The following is an 18,214-nucleotide window of genomic DNA, read 5'->3' as shown; positions in this document are numbered from 1 at the left end:
ATATAAATTTTTTCTCAACAAATTCTAATTTAGGTCAATGTCAGTACTATAGAGAAAGTCAATTTAATTCGTATATTAAATCATTTTCAACAAAGTCAAATATTTTTTCATTACTGCATTTTAATGCTCGTAGCTTGACCAGATTGTGCACTTTCTATCGCTCTTAGAACATGACTTTTCAGTAGTTGCTTTAACAGAAACATGGCTTACTGAAGAAACTAAGGATTTATATGGAATGTCATCGTATAATTCTATTCATATTGTTAGGGAACATAAAAGTGGTGAGGAGGTGGTGTTGTAGTTTTTATACACAAAAAACATCACTTTGTGAATAGACCTGATCTTTCCCTTAAATCTGATAAAATTGATATAGAATCTGTGTTTATTGAAATTCCATGCAATAACATTGGGAAAAATGTGATTGTAGGTTGTATATACAGACCTCCAGACACAGACATAAATAGTTTTAATGATAATTTGAACAATACTTTGGAGCAAATAAATAAGGAGGGGAAAACATGTTATATTCTTGGGGACTTTAATATTAACCTTTTAAGGGCTGAAAATCATTCTCCCACAGAAGATTTTTTGAATAATTTATATGCAAATTATTTCTATCCAACCATCAGTAAACCAACAAGAGTGACAAATAAATCTGTATCTCTGAGTGATAATATATTGACAAATTCCATTCAAAATATGACAAATTCAGGAATATTATATACAGATATTTCTGATCATTTTCCAGTCTTCCAACTTACCATGATTGGTGGAACTAAAACTGAAAATCAAGTTGTTACAGAAATGCATAGAAAATTCAATGTAAGTAACAAACGTAAATTTAAGACATGTTGGAGAAGATATCTTTTGAAAATGTATATATGGAAAACGATGCAAATTTAGCCTACAACGTATTCATGAAATCATTTAATTCTGCATTCTTTAAAAGTTTTCCATTAGTAACTTGCTCTAAAAGATTGGACAAAGATAATAACAATGGTTGGTTTACTACTGGTTTGAAAAAATCAGCTAAAATAAAAAACAAACTTTCTAAAAAATATACTTTATGTCCTACACCCCTTAGTCTAGCAAATTATAAGCTATATAAAAATAAATATAATCATCTTCTTAGAATGGCAAAAAAGAGTTATTTTAGTGATCAATTTAAGAATTCTGCAAGTAATATCAAGGCTACATGGAAAATCATAAATCAATTACTACAAAAGAAGATACTACAAAAGAGATAAATGATATTATAAAAGAGTTAAATAATTCTGCTGCAGGTCATGATGGAATTACTGCATCCCTTGTCAAAGAGGTAAAAGGATTAATTCTGAAACCATTCTTACATATTTTTGCAGTATCCATGGAAACTGGTGTTGTTCCCTCTGATCTCAAGATTGCAAAGGTTATTCCAATTTTTAAGTCAGGTGATCCTGGGTTTTTTACAAATTACCATCCCATTTCAGTTTTTCCATGCTTTTCCAAAATTTTAGAAAAACTGGTATATAAACGCATTCTTAAACACTTAAACACATATAATATACTGTATGGACACCAATATGGATTCCGCAAAAATCATTCTGCCCACATGGCCCTCTTACACCTAGTTGACAAGATTTATACCGCTTTAGAGAAGAAAGAGTTTGCATGTGGTATTTTTCTGGATCTTTCAAAAGCATTTGATGCTGTCAATCATGACATTTTACTTACAAAAATGCAGAGATATGGATTTCATGGCCATGTTCTGAAGTGGCTTAGTAATTATGTACATAATAGACTGCAATATGTCAGTATAAATGGTATAGAGTCTGAGAGGCATATGATACAATGTGGGGTACCACAAGGTTCCATTTTAGGGCCATTATTGTTTCTTATATACATTAATGATCTCGCAGCAGTATCAAAAACTTTATGTCCAATACTATGACACCAATTTACTTATTTCCAATAGAAACTTTTCTGCACTCATGAATGAAGTAAACTACGGCCTTCATGATTTTTCAAAATGGTTTCAAACAAATAAATTGGCATTAAATGTGAAAAAAATCTCATTTTATGATATTTGCAGGGAAAATGAATTATAATTTGGATTCAGTGAAAGTGTATATTGATGGTGAAGATTCCTAGGGATATTAATTGATGAGAAACTTACTTGGAAAGAGCATATTAGTTTTGTTTGCAACAAGGTCACTAAATCTCTGGGGATTATTAGAAAAATTAGTGCTTTAGTACATTCATCTTGTTTTTCAACATTATACTATAGTCTGGTATATCCATATCTCACCTACTGTAATATTGTATGGGCCAGTACTTTCCCCACCTATCTTCATAAAATTCTACTGCTGCAAAAGCGTTTTGTCAGAATGGCTACTTTTTCCAAGTCTTGTGCCCCAGCTGCTCCACTTTTTTTGAAATGTAATGTACTGGCTATTTTTGATTTAAATGTTCTTCAAATATGTACATTTATTTTTTAATTGAAGTACATGGGTGCAGACCTGCCACAAAGTTTTCAAACATCTTTCATCTTTGTAATTCTCAAATCAACTATTATTCAACCAGACAAATCAATAACTTGTACCTACCAATGTATCATACATCTCGAGGACAGTTTTCATTAAGATACCGTGGAGTCCAATTATGGAATACAAATTTGCATTTATTAACCGATTCTTTGTCTCTATCTAGATATAAAATTAATCTCAAGGAAACATTGATGTCAAAGAGATTTGGTATTGCAGAGGCTTGATTAATTTATGTTTTCAACATATGTGCTGTTTTGTGATTTTATTTATTTATTTTTTCCTCAATGTTTGAATATAATTTTATTAGGTAGAAGATATTTTTGTTGATGCTTTGCATTGTATTATTATTTTGATTTTATTTTAATTTCCCTAGGTGGGGTTTTTAGATAAGCCCGTAATGGGTTTCTACCTCACCTGCACATGTGATGTGTTTTTTGTTTTTATGTTTGAATTTTCTTCAAGAATGTGTAAATAAACTAAAACTAAAAACTAAAACTAAAACAAACAAAACAAAACAAAAAAACAGTGTAAGATATCACAGGTCTGCTTTTGACCGCTGAAAGCACACTGTCTGCCTCCACACCAGTCATACAACTGTGATTTCTGCTCAGACATGTCTGTTTCACTTGAGTGTAAATAAACATACTGTATACTATTAACAACAAAAGGGACAGTATGCAGCCCAAGTGTGGTCATTGGGAAAAAGTATATAGAAAATGTTGTAACAAACAATTAGCTTGTGTAGAGGGCATGGTGCTATACTGTAGAAAGCACTATAAAACCCCAAATCTAACCCTGACCTAAGCCATGCAACATATACAGCCTTCCCCCAACACCACACGGCTGTGATTAGGCGTTATATAAAGGGTTATATGCTGATGATCCATGATTTGTATCCTTAAATAAGGTCAGATTTTGACCAACAAATATTATACCAAAGGATGCAACCTGATCACTCAATCACATAAAATTAATATGACTTGAAAGTAATGACTGTGACTGCAAATACTATACAGAATTAAGTATCCAATCCAAAACAGTGTTGGCCTGCTGGTTGCAAGACAATGCAAAACATTGTGTTGTCTTTAGCTGATATACAATTCTAGCATGTTTTAGATGAATATGGACTGTCAATAAAATATTACAAATATTATTTATTTGATAAGAATATTTTGATTATATAAAAATCTATTTAATTGCTGCACCTTTTTCAGCCCTGGGAAGCATCTGCAGTTATTCCATACAGCCCCAACAAACTTTATCAATAAGGTAGGGCAGTCTGTATGCATTTGAGAGGCAAAACCCAGGCCAAAAAAATGGATGAATCACTCTCTGCTATACATTGTTGCTGCTAGTAAAGTTTATTGCTTAACATGTCACACAACTCCTCTCAAGAACCCCACATACTCACCAAGCATCTTCTGTCTTTCCTTCAACAAGGTGACATCTGAGGCTGTTTCCAGTTTCACTATAGTCAATACTGGAGAGCAGCTCTGTGACATATTTTAATTTTGATGGACCTGGACTGCGCCTCACTGTGTGTGCTTTCTCAAGGTAAGATTGCGATAATGTTTTTTTTTTTTTACATGTGATTATGCTTCAGTATACACCTTCTTCCTTTTTAGATTTAATAATAATAATAAATCATCAAACTTGAGGGAATAATACATACATAATATCATCTGGTGCCCTGGATATTCTATGGAATGGCCTTTAAATAGAAACTTGTTCCTCTTCTGTTTTGTAGGACAGAGCTGTGTAGTGTGAAAAAAGCAGAAGAAAACAGACGGCAGAGCAGTCCTCTGTGGTTTGGAGCAGAGGAGACTTTCCCAATCCTGTCACCTGACAGTTGAGGACTAGTCAGACCCAGACAGTGACAGTTTGAGGTCAGGGTGTGCTTCCACTTGGCTCAGTGGCCAGGCGACTGGAGAACTACAACATGCCCAGAGGAATGGCTCGTGAATGGCAGGTATCCTAAAAGTAGATAGACTCCCTCTAGATCACTCACAGTACTTGTACACATGCTGATATAATCAAACAGGCCAACAGTGCTGTAGAGAGGTCACCCTGCAGCTACTTTGTCTATTTTTGACAGGTCCAGGACTTACTGGACAAATAAAACTCAAATATGTAATTAGTATGGCTCAGACTGGACAACACCTTAATGAAATGTGTTCTTTAGGAGAATGTTGGACAAGAACAAACAGCATACTGATGATTTGAATATGCTAAGAGTCCAGTCAGTAGTGAATTCATCCTTATGATGTGACTGTTCAGTTTTGACATTTCTACAGTACAGTCTGACATTGGTGTGAATTAAAAAAGTCACCAAAAACACCTGGATATATGGAATGAAGATAGATCATAGGAAGAGAAGAATATAGAAGAGTATTTACAGTAAGTTTCTTGATTAGTCTTTAAGATATCTTTTCTTTAACAAAAATGTTGGTCAAAGGTAAATGTCTTTGGTTCTGCTGGATAGATGCTGATGGATGGACTGACTAGCATAACACCACAGTTCTACATAAGACCATCAAAGACCATCACCACCACCATCAAAGATTATTGATTTTTGCTCAGTGGTTAAATTGATTGCGCAATCCTGGAAATGTTGTTGGCTTTAGTCCTGTAAAAACCACATGTAAGGAGACTGAAGGAAAAGCCAAGGAGTCATTAAAATCAAAAGAGGTAACTCCATGGAAACTGTGAATGGGCTCAGCACGTCATGACAGTCTTCCCGGTTATATTGTTATATTATTGTTATAATTAGGGCTGTCAGTTTAACGCGTTAATTAGATTAATTAATTACGCTGCAAATTAACGCGCTATAAAAATTAACGCAATTAATCATGAGTGGCAAGTCAATGCGCAAGCATTTTAAATTTGGCCCTATGAGTGACCCGTAGGCTGCAGTGGCAGGTCGCATCCTACCTGCGCCACTAGTCAAAAGCAGGGTGACAACAGACATGGATGCGACACCGGAGAGCAAGGCAAGCCTACTTGGACCTTTAGAACGGCAAGTTTATTTATAAACAAAGACGGGACTATTCCTCGTTTGTTTTGGTGAAGTTTTATTCCAACACAAATGAGTATAAAAACTTACTCAAAGTTTAATGCGCATGTCAACAGGTTATGTGAGATGTCTGGTTTTTGTGCGTGTGTTGTGTGCGTGTGCACGCGTGCATGTGCCTGTGCTTAACTTTACATTAAATAAACTCAGCGCACAAAAACAAAAATGAAGAAATTCTTGTGTTATTGGTGTGTACAGAAGGGCCATGATTGTGTGTGTGTGTGTGTGTGTGCGTGTGTGTGTGTGTGTGTGTGTGTGTGTGTGTGTGTGTGTGAGAGAGAGAGAGAGAGAGAAATCAAATGAACAACCAAACTGTTTCTTTATTAAAATCTAAAATTAATTCATTTATACATTTATTAATGTGGCATACCATATGTCTGTATTATGCTCTGTAACAAAGACAAAGTATTTCAGCATGAAAGCATTTGTTTTTAATGTGTGACAGCGTCCTGTATCATAACTACATCTCTGACGTTTGTAACAACCAAACCGTGTGAAAATCGGGTAAAAATTAGAGGAGTTATGATGATAATTGGAGCTGGACATACACCTTCCTCCGTTGAAATAAATGCACTGGGGACGCATGGGAGACCCATCCAAGATGGCGGCCGGGCTGAACGTCAGCTCCAATAGGAAGCGGCAGTCAATGAGGCGTCTACGTATATATGTCTATGGGTGACAACAGACATGGATGCGACACCGGAGAGCGAGGCAAGCCTACTTGGACCTTTGAACGGCAAGTTTATTTATAAAAAGAACAAAGACGGGACTATTAACAAGAACGCAGTGATTTGTACCTTGTGTAAAAAAGAATTTTCCTATCACCGTAGCAGCTCCAGCCTGAATTATCATTTAAACGCTAAACATGTAGTTGCCGCTAGTGCCGCTAGTGCTACCGTGAGCTCACTCCGCCAACCCACACTTGCTGAGTTGGGAAAACGAATGAGCAAAGCCACGACAGAAAAACTGACAAACTCAATCGCAAAGTGGGTTGCTGCTGATTGCAGGCCGATTTCAATCGTGGAAGACGAGGGCCTAAAAGAGGCGTTTCAGATAGCGTCATCTGACTCTAATTTCCAGCTACCGTCGAGAACTACAGTGATGAAAAGAATTCACCAGCTGTAATGTGAATGTCAGTGAATTGTAATGTCCTAGAATTCAAATTCTTTATTTGGGGACGTTTAGCAGATATGAGATTAAAATGTGATTAATTAGATTAATTAATTACAAATCCTGTAATTAATTAGATTAATTTTTTTAATCGCCTGACAGCACTAGTTATAATATTGTTTACTGTTATATTTAACATACAAAAGTGACATGTGACACCTCCTCAAGCTGGAGTCCTGGGAGTTTGAGGGTTCTGTGCAGTATCTTTGCTGCTCCCAGGACTGTGCTCTTCTGGACAGAGGCCTCAGATGTTGTTCCTGGAATCTGCTGAAGCCACCCTCCCAGCCTGTTGGTCACTGCCCCCAGTGCTCCAATTACCACTAGTACCACAGTTGCCTTTACACCCCACATCTTCTCTAACTCCTCTTTCAACTCTTGGTATTTTTTGAACTACTCGTGTTCCTTCTTCTTGATGTCACACTATGTCTATCACCACTGCTTTCCTCTGTTGTTTGTCTATCAACATGATGTGTGGTTGGTTAGCCACCACCATCTTGCCAGTCTAGGTCTGGAGGTTGCACAGGATCTTGCTCGGCCATTCTCCACCACCTCATACAAACATGTGTGTGTGTGTGTGTGTGTGTGTGTGTGTGTGTGTGTGTGTGTGTGTGTGTGTGTGTGTGTGTGTGTGTGTGTGTGTGTGTGTGTGTGTGAGCCCTGTGATGATGCCCAGGGTGTACCCTTTCACTTATTGTGAGCTGGGATAAGATCCAGCTTCCTACTGGATTAACAGGTATAGATAATGGAAGGACCAAATTCACTAGATATACAGCAGAAATCATTTGGGTTTATGAAACCAAGACATTCTTTGCAAATGTCATTTAATTCCAAATGAGATTTTCAGTCATCGTCATGCTGATAGAAGGTACATTTTGATGTGTAATATTACACATCAAAATGGTGCTACACAGAAGACAAGGGAGATCATAAAAAGGGGTTAGCAATTATCCTCTGTGAATCATTAATGTCACCATGACAATACATTTCATGGTTATCTGGTGAGAAGTGGCATGAATTATTTTACTGGAACTGAGTGTTGGACAGATGAATGGACAAATACAGTTCCACAGTTTCACATAATAACACCATCAAATAGTATTAATCACTGGCCTGCAGAGTGGCCTAGTGCTTAAAGTGATTGCAAGTGTTTGATTTGTGTTACAACACCATTCCCTGTCCTACGGCAAGACACTGAACCGGCTCAAGAGTACACTGTCACTTTTAGTAATCACAAGTGAGCAGTAGAAAGTAGATGGTACACTTTTCTACCAGTGGAAACAACAGATCAGATGAAATGAAGGCCAGAGTGTACTACAGCCTGTACGTTAAATGACAATGAAATTTTCCTGCTTTTTAATACCGTTGCTCTTGAATATTACTACATTAATAGCTGGCACTGTTAGCTCAAGGGAGGAAAGTCAATTAAATATAAAGATAGAGGAGCACATTGAATAACTCTCTGGCTAATGTGCTGTATTTCTATTTATCTCCCTCTGTTCATTAAAATGTATATTACAATATAAGCACTTTTCAGAGAGTGACATGAAATTTACTCAGCCTAAAGCATATCCATATACAAATAAAGAGACTCTAGCAGACTTACGAAGAGAGTGCCACTCGTCCTGCCTTATTGTCTTGGTGATGTTGTAGGAGAGGTTTTTGGGTATCGTAGCCGAGGAGTAGTGATACTTAATGTAGGAGCACCTTGCAATGGAACCTGCAGAGAAAAAAAAGAAAGGATTGACTCATGGCTCATTACATAAGATCCACAAGGATGACACGTGGAGCAGGACTGAATGGATCGTTAAGATAACATTGTTTCACAGTGTGATGATTCAGCTGGAGAGGCTATGTCTGCAGTTATTAATTAAATTCCCAGACACTGGCAAATCACTTGTGTTTTCTAAAACAATAGCAATCTGCTGTTGTATGAGAGACTATTGTGTCAACGCTGAAGAACACTTTCAACATACATTTCTATTACCTGCAACTCTGACACAATGGCTGTCAGAAAACTGACGTATTCCTCAAAAGCTATTAAATAATCAGTCAAGGGAGCCATTTGTGGCATAATTGTAAATGTCTCTGAGAGTCCCCTGGCCTGCTGATGTGTGTGGGATTTCTAGATGAAATGTTTCACTGACAATGTAGACCCGACTTAAAATGACAGTCAGAAGATGTCTGAATTAATAGAGATACGCTGAGCTGGCAAATACTGAACCACAATGGTGAAAGATAGAAAGACATTATTGCTTGTTTGGTCAGACACTTGCCACCACTTTCCTGACAAGCAACCTCTTTTAATCCTTTAACTAATGACTCATCTCTCTAACTAGAAAAGGTGGAAGAATCATGACATGTTTTAACCTCTGTGAAATCTCAGGATGCGTAGGTGTACAGAGCATCTGACTTTTACTGAAGACCACTGTTTGTATTCTGTCTCCTACCAACACTGAATTCAAGCAAAAGTACAAGTTTACACTAACCTTAATCATGTGCAGTTTCAGTTGCCTAAACTTAACCAAACCTAGTTGCAAATCAGAAGATGGTCCCATGAAATGTGTTGTTAAACCAGAAGAATTACAGAAGAATAAGACCCAACAAGGTCATTCAATCAAAGGAGCCACAGCTAAACCACAAATGAGTGAAAACGATGTGGAAACATGCTGGAAATATGGCAGTTCTGTTTGTTTCTTGTATTAAAGTTAAGATCTCCTCATTGAGTCACACAGATCTGGTGTGTTCATCTACAACTTTCTTCATATCTTTAGTGTAACAGAAGCTTCAGTGGAAGTCACCTGCTTCGTGCATGTCATGATTTATTTGCTAACTCTATTGCCAATGCACTTTTTTTTTTAAATTTTGCTTTTAACCACACATAATTTTCCACCTCAGCTAAGTATAAAAATGTTCATGCAATATTTCAACTTTATGTGGATATTTTGTGATATTTGCACTTTATGTCATATGTGCTATTCATGTCTGCTGTTTCCTGTTGCTACACTGTCAATTATCTGATCGAGTTTACTGTTGTCTCTGAAACAATGTGTTTGGTATGGCTCTCTGCCAGGGGCAGCACTGGAGGGGCAGCACTGGACATGTGCCAGTATTAACTCAATGTGAGAATGGTTGCTGTAATACTGTATTGTTCACAGCAAGGCTGTAATTTTCTGGATGCTGGAGAAAGAGCTGCTTCTGTTTGACACCATTTCTGCATATCTGCTCTAATTATCACTGGCAAGACTGGATGGCTTACTGAAAATTGCATTATTGGAGTCCTGGGAGATTTGAACTGCAAAAACTGAGACCCCCCCCTGCACACGCGCGTGGACACACACACACACACACACACACACACACACACACACACACACACACACACACACACACACACACACACACACACACACACACACACACACAGAGTGTATAAACAAGCAAACCAAGGTGCCTACAACTGTGGTAATTACCTATTCATGACTATCTCTTCATCTGTGTGGCAGTTGTGGGATGTATTTGATGACACCAATCACACTTCTTACCATCCTCCTAATACAAACTTAAAATTATTTAACTAATGGGAGCTTGTAAATGATCTTTGTATTTGTCTCCATACACTGGTCTCCGTAATCATAATATTAATAAAAAAAATGAATTGAATTCATATACTCTGAAGACATGAGGATATATAAAAACACTTCTTGTTATTTTTAGCCCTGTCTGGCAGTAGAATGGTCAGTGGGACTGTCTGTCAGTCTGACCACTCTGGTCATATGAGGTCAGGGAGCTGCACAGGTTTTAACATTTCCTGGTTATGAGAAAAGTATGTTGGTCAAATCTGAAGGACGGTGATTTTCAAGCACCCCTAATTAAGTAATAACTTCATCGCAGCAAGTGATAAATCAAAATTCGAAGGTACAGAATATCCTTTCTGACATGTGGATAACATCATCAATGTTACGACAGGTGGATATATGAAAATATGATTTCCAAGCTGAAAACTCTATCATGTATAATGGTTCCTATGCCCATGTACTGGATGGCTAACAATCAGGTTACTTTGGTCTGTAAATGTCACTCCATTTATATCTCCAGGAAGGTACTCCTGTTCAGGAGTGAAATCCAATAAATGCTCTAAGCTTACACTCCCATCCCTAGTGTCTGGCATCATAATGCAGCATTGATTAATCAGTGATGTTCATATGTGATCCATGTCCTCAGTGAAGGCTTGCCTTAAGCCACATCTCCTGTTAGCTCAGAGTTGCTTCTCCTGTATAGTGTTTGAAAATCTTAACTGTAACCCGCTGGCTTTAAGACACAGACCTCTGCTGATGTTATGGCATGAACAGAAAGGTCTGTAGCAGTGATCTATTTTGTGTAGTAGAGACATGGAGCTAATATGGATTTTTCTGATGTTTGATGCCTCTGAGCGATTGGTGGCAGCAAGACAAGAGGCTCATCAGAACAATCTGGGAATGGGCTTCTATTACCCAACCAGCACTTATTTGAACAGAGCTCACCACTGTTCAATAAGCCCCCACTCCATGTTCACATACAGATACTACATTAAGGAAACCACTTAGAGAAGACAGTCTACATTCAAATTTACATGCACTGACATTGTAGGGTTTTAAAAGACTATTCTTGGATGGGCTGTATGTAATTGGTCTTCATTCACATGAACATTTACCATTCAGGTAATCAATATTTCTCTGCCAACTGTCATTCTGGAACACTTGTCCTATTATATTGGTAGGGCTGGATGTGTTGTTGAAGAAGTACTTGGGTTTAAAGGGTGAGAACGGGAGGGTGAGGGCCCTGTCCTGAAAAGTGGCAAGAGTCCATTAAGTTAAGAGATGTTGAGCAGATGAAGGAAGAAAACAATCATTTTCTCATGTCAGTGGCACCACAAGAAGTGCAAGAAGTGCTCTTGATCATCTCTCATCCTCCAATAGAAAAAATGGAAAGTGTTTGCACCTCAGTCAGGGAACCAAAGATACTCTGGCTTGTTAGAATCTAAAGTTCTTGCCATTCCCTTTGCTAGGGATCAAATAGTGAAAGACAAAGCATTATAATAGCAGCAAATCAAACATTGGTAGCTTCATTTCCATTTACTTCCCATATTATGAAAGTACAATCAATAAATGGATGACTTCATGAATCCTCTTCAGTAGGTGGCCAAAACTGTACAGTTTGACAGTAGAAAAAAGAACATGTTATAGAGTCACCCAAGACTTTATTCTGGGTAGAATGACGGATGGACACCAAGTGTGACACAAAAATATGCAAATTATGCTGTATCTAGTGTGCAACAACATATTTCAGTGTAAGGTTGTTGGTAAATGCAGAATGACAGGACCATAATTATTGAATATATAGCATGTAATATGGTCCAAAATGAGAGAAAGCTTTTCTAGGAAGCAGATAATCAGTATGTGTTCAGTAATTACATGGTGATCTGGAAAATAAATTTTGACAGGCTCTGCCAAAGTGAGGAATTTGGCCTGATGGTGGGGCTTTACGAAAGTTCAGGGGGGTTGTGGGGAAAGTTCACTGGGATCGTGATTATCCATACCAGATTTCATGATATTCTTGCCCAATAGCTTTCAAGCTATATCTAGCTGCTGTACAGACTCCTTGATCACAAGGGCATTTTGTCCAGGGAATTTATAGCAACAGTTCTCAAAGATATCCACTGCAGTTCCAGTTAAGTCCAAAATAAACCTTACATTTGCCACACTTTCACTTGCAGTCCCCATATAACAATGCCACCTTGAAAAAGTGACAGCGCTACAGTGTACTGTTGCAGAACTAATTAACCAGGCATTTCTTTATTTCCTCTGCAGAGCCACGATGTGCTGAAAGTGACTTGCTGTTTCCCCCATGACAGTTTTTAAAGTTCCAGATTGTCTCCAGGCATTGAAAACTCATCTCTGTTCATCAAAATAGCATATTTAGAAGGATTTTTTCCATGCAAAAAATTCCTTCATGCCATACATGGGCTTACTCTACATCTTTGCCTTCATGTACAGAAGTATGTGCTGATCAAAGTAGTCCCCACCTCTATTTCCACCCACCCTTCAACCACCTGTATGAAGCTTTGACTCTGCCCATCAAACACACAAACCTCATCGGGAGCTTAACTATCTGACAAACTTTTCTGAGTAACGTTTGCTGTCGCTCTCTATGTCACCACCCTCAAGCCATATAAAATGTCCTGTCAGCATGAATCATCATGTAACTTGGCAGGCTAAAGTAGGCTAATGTTATCTAGCACACAGCAGATTTGTTTGGGCACAGTCAATGGATAAAATATGAGAAAAATAAACTTACTGGTTGACTAACATGTTGGCTCATACTTGCTGTGTCCCCAGGATAAATGGATGGAACAACGTCAGACTTCAGTATAAGTTTAATGGCAAAACAGTGCTCTGGAAAAAGGTTAACTGCAGGCTACAATTTGGCTCTCATACTTCCAGATCCTTTGGTAATACATGAAGGCTCACCATTTCTCCTTTTGCAGAACAGAACAGAACAGAACTGAACAGAACAAAATACCAATATGTACCTATACCTGGCTTCTCCTCTGATATCCCTTGCTTCACCCTAGCCGACGCCACAAGTTGACGGGATTGGTTCCTTTGTTACATATGAAACCTTTTCTGTCTGAATCCTTGTTTGTGAGACGGTCATTTTACACTGCAGTTCCAAGGCTGGAAGTGATCCACCATGTGATCCACCATCCACCATGCCATCCACCATGACTGTTAGGATATGTCTTGCAGCATATAAACAACACCATATGGACATATTAACAAGGTTAAAATATTTGATTTTCATCAGAGGGGGTCTGTAATAAAACAAAAGCTAGTCACCACACAGCCAGCTGAGCTCTCAGCTCTCGCTGGCTCTGAGCTAATGCTGGGCTTATCCTCCCCCCAGCTCTCCCACTGATAACACTGAGCATCAGATAGCAGGCATACAGTACATGTGTGTGCATTACAGAGAGAAGATCTGTCACTAGCTTAAAGCCTCTGTATTTTCTGATCAGCTTTGTTTTAATTTCCTCCATGTTGTAATGATACATTCAGCATAATATTCCGTAAAATAATACACCTTCACTTTGGAGGTTGTCATTGATAGATCTGAACTGAAGAACCTGAGACCCAACCAAGGACCTGTATGGGTTTGGATCCATGTTTTATATGGTCAGTCAGACCAGGCTGGGTCCTGTTCTATTACCACAGGTCCCAGGTCTGTTTAAAATTATGTGTAATACCTGAGTGAAGAAGATCCGGCCATGAATATACAGTACTGATCATTATGGAAGTGCTGTGTTTTGTAACTTGCAATATTGCAACATTAGGATGGGAAAGTGTGGGCCAGAAAATAAATTGAATAACCAAAAGAACCACAACAGACTTTTTTCCAAGAACACAGGTGATAGCCAAGTAGCAATGCTAATGTTCACAGCTATGGCAAAGAATGAGCAATTGTTATTAAAGTTCAACAGGGCAAAGACAAAGTTATCTTTATTATGGTAGATGCAACAAAACTGTAAAGCTGATTCTAGTCATGTCTTTCACCTATCACTGTGACAGCAAGTCGACTTTTAAGATGAAATGAAATTAGTCACAAATGACACAATATACATGGATACAACTAACTGGATAGGTGTTGCTAAGCAAAACTTTTTACCCAGAAAATGATCAAGGTCCTCTAAATTTTACAGCAGTAACTAACATGATGTAGACTGGAGAATGAGGACAAAAGCACATTTTGTGAACCCACTGAGTCTGCTTTTAGAGTGCATTTCCTAAAATATATTCATGCCTCAGGTAATCCAGTATTCCAATTTAAATATTTATAAAGGGAAATGCCTTTTTAAAAAATCCTAAAATGTTCAAAATGCAGCAATCAGCAGCCCGGTCTCGACCATTTCCAAATATTTACCTGTAGAGGAGCAATTATGTATTCGCTCCAAAACAAAGTCATTTGGTCTGGGTCACTGAGGATCTGAAGTAACATGAGTCAACAGCTTTTTGCAGCATTCAACAGCCGTTCCTACAGCAGCAGCCGCGTGACTCAGTCCTGGGCCTGGCAAGCACACAGGAACATGTTGAGAGTGAAAGAAACAGCACAAGAGAACCATGACGGAAAAATCTTTTTTTTTTTTGCAATACAACTGGATTTCATTCTGTAAGCCCATGTTGCTGTGTCCTATTGTAAAGCTGTATCTATCAATGTTTTTGGCCACTTGGGGACAGCAAAAAACACAGCCAATAAATAAAGTTGTTACTTCGCATGTGTTATCAAATAGTTTAGACACAGAGCAGCAATAGCATTCGTGTGGAGTCGCATTTGTGTCCACCTGATGAATCAAAGTTCAATATTATCTCACTTTCAGATGAAGGGGTGACTCAATGAAGTCTTATGCAGTTCCTTAACTACACTGAAAAAAGGGTGGAGGATTTCAACTGCTGATATTACATTGATAATACATTGATATGAACCTCTCGAAATTTTAAATTACACATTATAATAAAATTGGACATGAACAAAGAGAGGCTGCTCGGTGAGTTCTACTTTTTAAGCAACACCTTTCACATTACACATAGTCTTTTCAACTGTTATAAATATCAGATAGATACCCAGAATTTCACTTGAAGACATATAAGATCCTGATAAAAAAATACTACAAGCCCTTGATTTGCAACAGATTGAAAGAAGTAGCACACATAATGTATGCTATACAGCACAAAATCAATGAGACAACAAAATATTATTTGACAATTCACAATTTGATATATATATATATATATATATATATATATATATATATATATATATATATATATATATATATATATATATATATATATATATATATATATAAGCAGAGCATCCACACCCACAGAAAAAATTGCGTAAAGTATTTACCCTGACAAGTGCTCTATAAATAAAATGTACTATTATTATTATTCTTATTGTTGTTGTTGTTGTTGCTGTTGTATTAATAGTAGTAAGTAGCAAGTATTAGTTTCATTATTATCAAAGTCAAGATGAATGTAGGGGCATCACACACTGTAAGGATGTCCATGAAGATGGAATAGAGAATGAGTAATCTGATGCCAGGCTTGTGTGATACATTCAATATCCTTCTACATCAATCACCATCTACTCCCTCGGCCTGAAGCTGCACTGCACCTTCACAATTTGATTTCCTGACTAGCGAGCGCTACACTAACGCCTTTTGCTGCTAGTCTCTGCTCACGATGACACCCGAGGAAGCCTTATTCCAGAACTCGGGCATTTGCACACATTACACAACATTACGCCCTGAGAAGCACTCCTTCCATCACTGAGGCTGGGGCATATTGCTCCTACTCTCCCAAATGGATTTTTAACTCAGTCATTTTAGCCAAATTGCCCTTCAGCCTTCTGCAAACATCTCTGAGCCAGACATTTCCTCTCTGTTACTGATGGTGACTGGAAGTGATTGAACTGAAGGAGTGGGTCTCTCTCTCTCTCTCTCTCTCTCTCTCTCTCTCTCTCTCTCTCTCTCTCTCTCTCTCTCTCTCTCTTTCTCTCTCTCTCTCTCTCTCTGTGTGTGTGTGTGTGTGTGCGTTTGTGTGTGTGTTTGTATGCATTACTGTCAATGTGTGTATATTGTATCTGTGCTGTCTGGATATGTGCATAATGGTCATTTTTTCAGCTGAGTATTTCTGGACTCAGAGACTTCAGAATAACTGACAGTAGAGGGAGGCAGTCTACTCTCATCCTCATAGTGGTGCTTGACCTTTGGTTAGAGGTTAGTTGTAAATGTGTCTTCAGCTCTCTGCTGTCTTGATGATGAAGATGAAGAACTGTAAGAGTGTCCTTTAATGACTGTAACATTTGACAGAAGAATCTCAAGAAGCTAATGCTGAAAGACAGTATCATAAATGGCGGCAAAAAGGATATCAGTTTAATCTCTGTGTATTCAGTACAGAGACCTACCTCCATCAAAATGTAAAAATACACCTTTGATCAACTCACTGTGGTTTAGGAAAATCTGTTGGAGGGTCCTGGCAAACAAAACACACAGTCCAGCATTCCTTTGAATAAGCTAAGGACTATCAGAATAAGCTAAGGACTATCAGAATAAGCTAAGGACTATCATGGACAATGTCTCACACCCACTTCATGATGTGCTGGCCAGGCACAGGAGTACGTTCAGTAAGAGACTAATACCACCAAAACTGAGGACTGAATGATACAGGAAATCATTCCTGCCTGTGGCCATTAACCTGTACAACTCCTCCCTCTGAATGGCCCTTGGACTTCACTGTCACTGTCTGGTCTGTTCTGTTGAATATTTTACAATTTCACTTTGCACATCTGATTCCATTTTGCACATTTTTTTGCACATCCAATATACTCAGTATATTACTTATTTTTATTACTGTACATTTCATTGTGTTGCATATTTTGTGTTGTATATTTCTGAATTTGTGTTGTATATTTCTTATTTACATATATCTTTAGTATTAATATTCTGTTTCTTAATATTGCCATTATATATATTTATTCCTTCTTGTTCTTTCTCTCTTTTTTATTCTAATCTGTAATTCTGTTTTGTGTGGAGCACTGTACAAAAAACAATTTCCCCTCGGGGATCAATAAAGGAATTCTGATTCTGATTCTGATTCTGATTCTACGGACCTGTGCTTGTATTGGATGATTCTGCAGCACAGTACCAACCTCCAGTACTAAGGATGCCCCAGTCAAGTTTTGGGCCTGGTCACGATCAGAGTCCTTTAATGTTGGGTATCTGCCAAAAATGAATCCAATCCAAAACTTATTTTTACCAAAATGTTGACTCAATATGTATCTGACACATTGAAATAACAGCTGTAGTTACTTAAGTCTCCACATCTTCTTGATCTTGGCTTGATTTGCTTGATTAAAAATTATTACATTTACAATCTTAAATTAGAGATATGAATGCAAGTTTAATGCGAAAAGGCAACTCCTGAAATTGATGTGATTAATTACTCGAGAAGACACGTCACTCTGTTTGACACAGCGCACTTGTAATTGTACAGTGGTTTTACACAGTGGAGCTGACACCAGCTGCAGAAAGCACTTAATCCAGATAAAAAAAACAAGTTACAGTTTTGTTAATTAGGGACTGCTGATAACCTGCTACCAACGTTATTCATCTAACCAGTGGAAGTGATGGTCAGCACTGGCTAAAAACTGCCCCCTGAATTTTTTTAAACTGCCTTTTGCTAGCAAGAAAGAGAGGGATATCAGAATTGTTAGCACTGCAATTTAGTAATTTAGTCAGATTTGCCAATCTGGCTGTCTGTCTTAAGAGTCACTCACTGACGCGACCAAATAATTGTCATATTCACACACTAACTCTCACTTGCATCTGCAGTGAAATGCTCACACTGCAGAGCTG

At 37.9% G+C, this 18,214-nt stretch overlaps 1 protein-coding gene across 1 annotated transcript in view; it reads right to left on the bottom strand.

Annotated features, from left to right (window-relative positions):
* Positions 1-18,214, bottom strand: part of tmem178bb (transmembrane protein 178Bb) — a 209,913-nt gene that overhangs the window by 131,197 nt on the left and 60,502 nt on the right. Inside the window, exon 3 of the mRNA XM_070992069.1 lies at positions 8,369-8,482. Coding sequence (XP_070848170.1) covers positions 8,369-8,482 — 114 coding nt within the window. The remainder of the gene's footprint in view (positions 1-8,368; positions 8,483-18,214) is intronic.

Source organism: Chaetodon trifascialis, chromosome 22 (assembly GCF_039877785.1).
Source record: "Chaetodon trifascialis isolate fChaTrf1 chromosome 22, fChaTrf1.hap1, whole genome shotgun sequence".
Classification (NCBI taxonomy): domain Eukaryota; kingdom Metazoa; phylum Chordata; class Actinopteri; order Chaetodontiformes; family Chaetodontidae; genus Chaetodon; species Chaetodon trifascialis.
The sequence above is the reverse complement of the archived record's forward strand: the minus strand, read 5'-3'. Positions and strand labels throughout refer to the sequence as shown.